Source organism: Anabas testudineus, chromosome 16 (genome assembly GCF_900324465.2).
Source record: "Anabas testudineus chromosome 16, fAnaTes1.2, whole genome shotgun sequence".
NCBI lineage: Eukaryota > Metazoa > Chordata > Actinopteri > Anabantiformes > Anabantidae > Anabas > Anabas testudineus.
The window spans coordinates 19,778,806-19,789,132 of NC_046625.1; the positions used below are offsets into that span (position 1 = coordinate 19,778,806).

General features: G+C 42.5%; 1 protein-coding gene across 1 annotated transcript; it reads right to left on the minus strand.

Annotated features, from left to right (window-relative positions):
- Nucleotides 1-4,309: 4,309 nt before the first annotated feature.
- prdm13 (PR domain containing 13) lies at nt 4,310-9,446 on the minus strand. Its single transcript, XM_026372920.1, has 4 exons — nt 9,279-9,446; nt 7,747-7,878; nt 7,493-7,613; nt 4,310-5,796 (listed from the first exon to the last, which is right to left on the minus strand). The coding sequence occupies exons 1-4, from the start codon at nt 9,444-9,446 to the stop codon at nt 4,310-4,312; spliced, it is 1,908 nt and encodes a 635-aa protein (XP_026228705.1).
- Between the last annotated feature and the right edge of the window lie 881 nt (nt 9,447-10,327).

Consider the following 10,327-nt stretch of genomic DNA (forward strand, 5'->3'; position numbering starts at 1 on the left):
AGTCAATAGCATATTTAGTCGTTTAAAACCCCAACATGAAGCTATAATATCCTCTATCTTTATTGTTTGTCATTGCTTGGTCAGTCGAGGTGAGCGGTTGAAAAGGATTCCTGTGATCAAGGATACCCGTACCAGGCTATAAAAGTGACTCAATCATAGCTTGGAAACAAGTCAGCCTTGGTGTGGTGGTTGGCCTGCTGGTGAAGTCTGGTTTTGGAAAAAAAAAAAAACTAGGCTGGGAGTCAAACTCTCTCAATCAAACTCTTTTTTCCCAATGTTCCCACTAATGAACGGCACTAATTGATTGAAAACGCTGGTGGGAGGGGACGAGCAAGAGAGAGTGAAGGGGGTTTGGGCATAAACAGCATCTGGATGCGGTCCAGACTGATGCAGGGGCCCACAGCGGAGAGCCCCTTGTATTGTACATAGAGGAGTCAAAATAATACAGGGTATAGTGAACACAAGGCAGCGGATGCATAAAGGAACAGTTAGCTTCAACCTTCTGAAGCCGTTCCCCTGCTGAGAGGGAAAATGCATTGTGGTAAATTACAATAATTCCTGTGGGTTGAATCATGGTGCACGTTTGAGGCCAGTTAAGAATAAGAATGCATGTTTCGTTTACGTTCTGCTGGATGATTTCATGTGTGTCACCCAGGGCCTTTGCTGCTTCTTGTCTTGACGTCACTGTAAACAAGAGAATCGGTTTAACTTAACATTAAGACGGGAAATCACATCGCATTACAATCAACTGCATCGCAGTTTGTTTGTTTTTTTACAGATGATTCTTCACAGAGAATTATTTAAGTATGCAATCCCTTCTGCATTAGGAACAGAGGAGTCATTTGCTACACTACTCCAGGTGCACAGAGACTGAGCATCAAACCAGAAGCTCCGCTTTGTTGATCAGTTCTATCTCTACCACCACCTGACATCCACTTTGCCACTGCTAATGGAAAAACCTCCACATGTCTTTACTGCTCCACTTTGGTCAGTTGTTCACTGCATGGAAAAGGCCAACACAGAGACACGGTGCTGGAATTGGGGTGCCACTCTCTGGCATGGAGAACCAGCGTGATAGATCTGTAGTAGTGTAGTGTTTCTCTGTTTCTTTGTAATAAATTAATGTCAGCTGATAATAATAATAATAAGTTACCAATTCCAGTAGGGATTCTTAACTTGCTTAATTCAGGTAGTGCTTCTAAAAGTCCACCCCAAGAGATTTGGACACTGCTACTTATCCCCTGAGAGCACTAGACTTTATTTGACTGTACTTTTGCTGATTGGAGTCTTTATTTAGAAAATGATGTATCTGTGTGATGAATCTCTCTGTGAACAAAGCCTATTGATTTTCTGATGCCGTGGTCACTTTTGGTCGCACCAGATTCCGTAAAAGGCACTGCCCATTCAGAAACCTTAAGCAAAGATTTGATGCTAAGAAATCTCCTCTTTGCTTAGAATAACAATTTGACTTCTGACATTTCCATTTAGTTCTGATGCCATGTTTCCCTCTGTCACATTCCTACGTAGTGAACAATGTTCAACACTCAATCTGAAGTATTAAACACAAAAAGTGAAGTCAGTCATTCTGCGGGTTATACCGCTTTAGATTTTAGATTTGTCCACAATATAATACCACATCAGTGGAATGTGTCAGAACGACTCCAGTTGTTTTGTTTCTTTGTGTGAGGAGGAAGCAGTTTGACCAGTCAGTGCAGCAGAAGTGTGTGGAAAGCAGCCGCTGAAATGCCTGCTGGAGTCTACTGCATCCAAACACAAGGCAGCAAACTTTAGCATTAATAATTAAACAAAACTTGCAAAGGCTTGTGGGAATGCTAATGAAAAAGACCAGGAAATGTGAGCATTTAAAAAGACCCAAATTCCATGGAGTAGACCAGGAATTTCAATATTCATGTTTTAAATGAGTTTAAATACCTCGTCTGGAATTTCCCTTTAGAGACAAGTTCTTATAGGAATTTTTGCAAAACCATAAATCTTGTTTTCTGACCTCATGACCCAACTATTTCAAAGTGTGTGTTTGGACGATTATCAATCTGCACTCACTTTGTTGGTGCAAGAGTTCATTTTTCTTAATAGCCAAGCAAGAGGAGCTTCTGCAGGCTTTAGTAGATCAGCACGTGTTTTGTTTTGGTGCTGGTTAATACATATACATATACATATACATATACATATACATATACATATACATATACATATACATATACATATACATATACATATACATATACACATAGGAGAAACTCTGCCTTAAATTACACATAAATGAGGGGGTCGTTAGTTAAGTTAAAATGAACTATAATTAAATACATTTACTACTAAATACTCAGTAGCTTACTTGTCTTCACCACATTTGACAGACAAATACTGCACTTTTTAATTCTACTGCATTTATTTCACACTTAGCTCATGGTTACTGCTTTACAAATCAATATTTTTACATATGGTTGACTTAACTCCACAGTCAGCAGAAACGGCTTATTACACATGATTTTGCATGAAGTACTTTTATTTTGAAACCTTAAGTACCCCTTAACTATGTCCATAGCTTTATTGCTAATATTTTAATGAATCATTACAATAAAGCATTTTGTTAAAGTAATCAGTCAGAGTTGTATTATTATTATTATTATTATTATTATTATTATTATTATTATTATTATTATTATTATTATTATTGAGAAGATACAAAAATAAGACACTTTCGTCCCTCATAGCTTTTCCAGATGCGCACTAGCGTTTTTCCTGATGGCAGCAGGCCACACAGTCTGACATCAGTTACTGGAAATGTAACAATGTAATGTGATGTTCGTTCTATTGTGTTTTTATCATTTTTTGTTTGTTTGTTTTTTAACGATCTAAATATCTAAATGTACTTACCCATGTGCGCATCGGCCGATCAAACTGCTGTGTGAGACTGAACTCGTATCAGTTCTTATAAACTGGGTCTAAATACACAGAATAAATAATAGATAATAAAATAAAAGAAAAATATTATGTACTATAAATGGTGGCGTACAACCTTAATGGCGTCATGGATAGTAACTAATGTGGCTGTTATAGGGACAATGACAATGAAAAGAACACCTCACAATACCTCGTTTCATATTTTAAATTAAATTTATTCAAAAACCAACCACTTAGTAGACAGGGGTAAAATATTGTCCTCATAGACAATATGACTTAATAACAAACATATACAACACTTCTCCACTGACATGTGAGATATCATACTTAACACTTCTTTACATAGGCTCTAACTGAAATCAATACATTTTCTTTTCTTTAGAAATAATTCCTTAAATAAACTGGGCTGCTGCTGCTGCTGCTGCTTCTTCTTCTTCTTCTTTAAGAGCAGCGTGCCTCGGCAAGAAAGTGCAAGTTTAAGTACAGAGTGTTACTGAGTGAGGCCAAGTGGTTGAGCGCTCTTTAATGCAAAGAAGTTCCATTATTATCATTACTTTTGCGCATTTGCCGACATGAAATGCCCATTGCTGCGTTTTTCTTAAAGTGCAACTGACAGTTTAGAAGTATATCTGTGTGGGGGGGGATGCAAATATGTTGCGCATTAAAAAAAAAAAAAAAAAAGAATCATATTCTTTTGCAGCCTCAGTCTGATGGAATTCAGTGCTCTATTTTTTTGACTGGACCTCTCGCGTAGGGGGATAAAACAGGTCTCTTATCTTTTTTACTCTCCAAAAAAAAAAAAAAAAAAAAAAAATACAGACCATCTAACTTAACGAAGTCATTTAGTCTCATAATCCGTTTCTCTTTTCTCAGAGCGACTGAAAATGTCTCCGACTGATGTCGCTTCATTGTCCTGATGCTTTTGTTGCGGCGGTATTTGGAGAATGCAGCAGATGAAGACGGATTTCTCTGTTTGAACCGATAAATATGACAATTGTGCTGATTTGCATTTGAAACAAACGAAAGTGTCTGCAGCAACAATGACAGACTTTGTTTGGCGGCGTGCTGAAGAAAACACGCCGAAACCCAAAGGCCAGAGGGAAGCGGAGGGATGTTGTTGAAGTGTCCTTGAGCAAGACACTGAACACTTTTCCGCAACTCACAGATACATATGGATAATAAACTTTTATGTTTACTCAACGTGTGTATCTATTTTACCATGTTTAGATGGCGAATTTATCGGGTTTGGAGGTTTGGACGCATGAGGGGGACAATGAAGACGCATTTGTCTAAAATGTAAACAAACTTAGACATCATTCAACAGCCAGTGGCGTGTTTTGTTGAATTCAGAGACAATGAACAGTCTATTTCTGAGCATGACAACATCTCAGTCATTATTTTTGCTCGACTCCTGGTCGCTCTGGTCGTCAGTGAAGCACACGTCCACATCACTGTCATTGTCGCTCTTTTGCTCTGCGTCCTCAAACAGGCCGCCCGGTTTGTCGTCCAGTTTCTTGACGGTCTGCCCGGGGTGTCTGGACTTGACGTGCCTCTCCAGGTCCCGTCTGCGCACCAGCACCTTGCCGCAGAAGTCGCACCTGTATGGCGTGTTTCCCTCAGCGTGCAGCCGGATGTGCTTGTTCAGGTTGCTGGGGTCTCCAAAAGGCCTGAAGCACACTTTACACTTGAGCGGTTTGTAACCCGTATGAGTCCTCATGTGGATTTTCAGGCCGTACTTCCTGGAGTACAGCTTGCCGCAATATAGACACAAGTGTCCCTTTTTGGGTTTGCCAGTCCCGGCGCTGTTGGCGCTCCCGGTTGGCATCGAGTCCAGCCTCGTCCGATTCTTCTCCGCGGCGATTTCAGACAGCTGTTGCGTGTGCATGGCGATCTCCCGGTCAATGTTGGTGATGGAGCCCAGGTCTTGGCTCAGCGAGGGCGCACCAAAGTAAGACATGGACTCTGGATACTTGAGGAGGTTGCTGAAGTGGAATTTCAGGGGGTAGTAAGGTGAGCTGTACAGGAGCTCACCGTTATACACAGTGAATGGCATCAGAGGGATGTTACAGTCTCCGCTGTAAGATTTAACGCCGTCAAAGTGAGGGAGAGAGAACCTTTCAAAATGGAGTCCAGGGGGGATCTGGGGGTAACGTGACGGGGACAGGCTTGAGTGCATCCGACTTTCTACGTGCTTAAAAGCCGATGTCTCCTCCATGTGAGGCAGCAGCGGGAAGCCCCGGATCGCGTTCGTGCACGGTACCATTGGAGAAGTGGAGTCCATTATTGCAGGTGTGCATTTCGGAGGATGGTTTCCTCCTCCGTTTAGCGTCTCCCCCACGTTGCGAATTGGTTTCATGTTCCCAATGAGTTTGTTGAATCCCAGACCGCTCAGCTTTCCGCTGGCGTCCTCTCTGGAGTCCGCGCCCGGGACTTTGGAGACGCCAGTCGGTTTGAAGGCTGAGCGCACCCCCGGGTGGAAACCCATGCTACTTAGAACAGAAGATGTGGCGCCGAGGCCGAGGAGATGTCCCTGGTGTCTGGCTGAGGTAACACTCATGTCGAGGGCTCTGTCCTGCTCCTCAGAGCTGCTTTTCTTTGATAGCCCCGCTTTGTTTGCAAATGGCGAGGAGGACACAGCCCGCCTGCCAGAGTCTGAGATGGAGGAGTTACTGTGACCGCTCCTCGGAGACGTGGAGGTGTTGGGGATGTCCCCGGACTTAGGTGACCTGCTGAAGGTCTCAGTGCCTCTGGCCTGTTCCCTGTTCACAAACCCGCGCCCGTTGCTCAGAGCACAGTGGAAGTGGACGTGGGCCTTGAGTGTGTTGGGATATTTGAATATTCTCCAGCAGTACCAGCAGATGTAACGCTCCTCACCTGTAGAGAAAACAACAAACATGACATTAATGGATGTGGGTCATTAAATCATACAAGTCAACAAGAAATCATTTAATACTAAGGACACAATTCCCAAGTGCAAAATGTCAAGACCGTGCGTAAAAGCGAAACAACAGGTTCGGCAGCCTGTTGAGAAGTAGCCTGACAGGTGTGTGGGCTGAAGAGGTTAAAATGAAAAGATGGATTTTCTATTGAAAATGTTTTTCTTACTATTACATTTTATATGATTTTATTTCTTCAGATTTTATCAGTCACTGTCAACTTGCCCTTTGCCTGAAATTCAAACTGAGGCCTAATAGGTAGAATCCGGTATCCAGGATCTGGTGCCAAATGGTAACAGGCCCAGGGATCCTTTCTTAATGACTCCCATTCGGCCACTCCGAGGTTAATATAGATGTAATGATTTTGTAATCCTCATGCGGGCCATTGTTTATGACGCCCATCAAAAGAGCAAACGCCCTGCCCAATCTGGCGCTCTGAAACCGATGCATTGAATGCGGGACTTTCTCTCTCTGGGCTCTTTCCCGTGGAAGTGACAGCAGCTGTTGCTTGAAATCGCAAGTCTCCAGAAACAATGGCGCCGGCCCATCTGTTAACGCCTAATAATGGGAGCGAGCGTATGTCCAGGAGCGCACACGGTGTGTTGGGCCGGAGAATCAGGGCAATATACACCCCACATAAAAGTTAGCATTCATTAGGCCACAATACCTTAATGCACCCACCTAATTGACCGTGAAGCACTTGTTTTTGAATTTATTTGCTTTTGAATACATTAATATTAATGACTCGATGACATTTGTTAACCTCCGTCTCGCGACTGACTCACCAGCCTCTTCTTCTTCCACGGTCGCCGAGACACGTCAGTGTCTGCTCTTAAACGCGTTTTTAAATCCTGTGTAGTACCGTAATTAAGTTATTATTTCTCTTCTCTTCTCTACTCCAGTTTAAAAACGATTTCAAGCTTCGCCTTTTTACTTTTACATTCGCGCCATTTGTTAAGATGTCCTTCCAACTCAGCACAGCACAAAACCAATAATCCAAACGCATCATCTCTTCAAAGAATTTCCGGCAAAGTAGCTGTTGATAATCATCCTTTTTTTTTTAAACGGATTAGTTCCTGATAAGCTGGTGTTTTGCTAGGATTAGACATTAATCTCCAAGCGCAAACGCCAATCTATTATTACCAGACGACGGGATTAAAAATCCAAAAACACAGGCTGATAACAAACAGAAAATCATTAGACATCCCAGAAGAAACGAATAGATGTGACATAGTTGTTCAATGTTTAATTATCACTTGCTGTCTGCAACAGATAATGACATCTGTCTCTTAATAAGACGAATTATATGATGTCTTTTGTTAAACGATTTTTTTTTCATTTGATATTCTATTTAATAACCTTAATTATTAAATGATTAAAAAAAAGAAATAAATAGACTGAGGAGAAACAAAATCATGCCATTGACTTCCATCTGTCAGAGATAGAGGACGTCAGTCATTAAACTGTGCAGCGATGGATCTTTCAACATATTATTATTATTATTATTATTATTATTATTATTATTATTATTATTATTATTATTATTATTATGTGTTTCATTTCCTATTAGTGACTTAAAGAGCGTTTGGTTAACCCCTCCCCGCCCCTGGACCATTATTAGCTGTGTGATTTACCTTTCTCGTCGTGCGTGGGAGTGGCCGTGGTGGGAATGTCGTACCACTGGGCCAGAGCGTTGGAGTACCAAACACTGAGCTCCTCTCCTGCAGGGATTTCTCTCAGGACGCGGTAGAAAATCTTCAGTCAGAAAAGAGAGAAAAGAGCAGAAAGCATGGAGTTCACTGAAGTGTCCAAAGGAGGGAAACGAAAAAGCACTTACAAACTCCACTAAATGTGTAAATAATAAAAAAAAAAGAAAATTCAAAATCACCTGTCCGCCAGGTAGATCTGACACAGCTTCCAGGTTTTGCTCTTGGCTGTTTCTGGCAGCGCGGATGAATCCGATCCAGTCTGGCACTGGACAGCCCGACTCATCCACAAACTCTCCGCGCACCAAACGGATCTAACGAAACGAAAACAGCAAAAACATGAGTAAAGATGATGGGAAATGAACAACGAGGTCCTTAAACATGTCACCAAACACAGACAAATACAATCTGAAACGAATCCTTACAGGAGTCGTCACCATTTTTTTTATATTTTTACCATTCTATTTATTAATTTGACCTTTTATTATGTACATAATTTCTATTCCTTTACTTATATTTTCTGTGACAACTTTTGTGTCCAATATCATCTCCTGTAAGTGTCTGGTTTGGTACCTGGAGGTGCTGCGTCCAACGCGCTTATAATGCGTCTTTATCCGCTCTGCTGATAATTTACTAAAGAGAATGACACACGGGCCTAATTGAGTTGATATGGGAAACGAATTTGAGGAGTGTCGGAGCGTTTCTAAACTGTTCAAGGACATTAAGAACGAAGCTTGACATTTGACACAGCGATTGCACCTGATGATCGCCCGCAGCCCGGGGCCACGCATTTAGACGCATCAATCACAACCGCTGACAGCTTCAACAACAACAGAGCTGCAAAATGTTTGACACCGATGGTGCAGAAATTGTAATTTTTAAAGATTCTTCTTTTTTAATGGGCTGTTCACGTCTGAAGACTTTTGTAAATCTTTGCCTTTCAGCGTTTGAACTTTGGTTTTCACACCTCGCTTCTGTTCATCGGAACCACTCCAGTCCAATAACACTAACGCACTTTGTTTGGTTTGATCTTTTATCACTGTTATTGTCATTAATGATTTTTTTCGTAGCCCCAGGCAGAGGCCCGGGCCTCAGTGGCATCTTTCTGTGGCCGGATTAGATTAAAATTAAACGGCTCATCGGGAGTGGCAGTGAAATGTGAGGCGGCTGAGGGCATGAAATCCCACACAGCAGAGCCGGGGCGCCCATTAGGCCGGATAAGTAGAAGCCCAGACTGACAAGTCGGCCACTAATGGAGCTCAATTATTTCCAACGTGACAGGCCAAACCAATTAATAACCGAAGGCCCGATGGAGTTTGACAGTGCAGCTAGAAAATCCAAATCCAAGCCTGCTCTCTTTTTATATTTTTAGATCTGCTCACATTCAAGAAAATTTCGAAACAGTGTGTTTAGAAATGAAATTTTTTTTCTTTTTTTTTTAACTCTTGGTGCCACCAGTATTCAGAAAAAAAAATACGTTTAAAATACTTTTCAAGCAATTTTGGATGAACCAATTCAGTAATAAATAAAGACGTAAAATAGGATTTAAATATGCCTGTAAAAGCTTTAGTCAAAGCTCAATGCATCACTTTTAAATGTTTCAAAATAAGGCGCATGTTTAAAAAATAAAATTAAAACTATGGGCTAATTTACAGATAAACACATTTAAAAAATAAATAAGTAGTAATATAAAGTTTTAATGAGTTAAACTTACCTTCTTCTTGGGTCCAACTTCTTTACGGTCTGACACGTACTTCCCCAGTTTGAAGATTCCCGGTACTGGTCCTATCCGGAGCCCGGCTGGGATGCTGCAGTCCGCAAACACACTGACGGTGGTGGACGCCCGGGTGGGTTGCATGGCGTGGGGTGAGATCAAAACCATGAAGACTGATGGAGACCGAGTGGGAGAGTGCAGGGGAGGAGAAAGAGGAGGAGGAGAGGATGTGGACCGGCCGATATCCGCCCTCAAAGTGACGCGGTGGCGTTATGCTCTCCGGCTTTTCTAGTGATGGTGCAGGCAAGGTAGCACCCCCCCCCACACACACACACACCCCTCGCCTGCAACATCCCCCGCCACACCATCCACACAACCCCCCCGACCTCTCCAGCTCAGGATGCAAGTGGGCATCGAGGGGGTTGGGGGGGGTGAGGGAGGGAGGGAGCCAGAGAGGTGATGCTGTGCTATAAGGTAGTTTAAAGTAGGGGATTAGAGGGGGGGGGGTTCTGAGTTTGCAGCAGTGTGTGTGAGTGAGTGTGAGAGAGTTGGGATCTCCCAGCAGCTGTGAGGAGAAGGAAAACGGGCCGGCCTGGTCACATGGAGACTTTCCCTCACCCCGCCGCATAATGAATAGCTCCAAAACGGTCAACACACACAAAGGGCCAGGCGACCTTCCCATCCCCAAAATCCAATTTGTCAAGGGCAGAGAAAAGAGGGTGCAGAATCAAAGGTCCAGAGCGACCATTAATCCTCAGCATGTGGCTTTGTCCTCCAGACAGTTCCGATATTTTAACTGACAAATCCACTGTATAATTTCTCCATAAATCCTCTCCCCTTTCTATTCTCCCCTTTCAAGCCAGGTTTTGGAAATCAGTGGCTACTTTAAATCTACTTGGCTGTCATTCTTAGGGGTTCATATACTTCAAAGCTTCTTTATTCTCCCTCCTCCTTTGTGTTCTTAGTTTGACAAAAGGAGCAGGAAAGTTTAGAGGACTTGTTAACTTCTATTGACTCTCGGCGTGTGCCGGGTTGAGCTCAGGCAGGTA

Coding starts and splice junctions, on each gene's coding strand:
- prdm13 (XM_026372920.1), bottom strand. CDS start 9,446: ATGGTTTTGATCTCACCCCACGCCATGCAACCCACCCGGGCGTCCACC. Junction 7,879..9,278: donor AAGTTGGACCCAAGAAGAAG/GTAAGTTTAACT, acceptor TCGTTTCGTTAG/ATCCGTTTGGTGCGCGGAGA. Junction 7,614..7,746: donor CAGATCTACCTGGCGGACAG/GTGATTTTGAAT, acceptor TTCTGACTGAAG/ATTTTCTACCGCGTCCTGAG.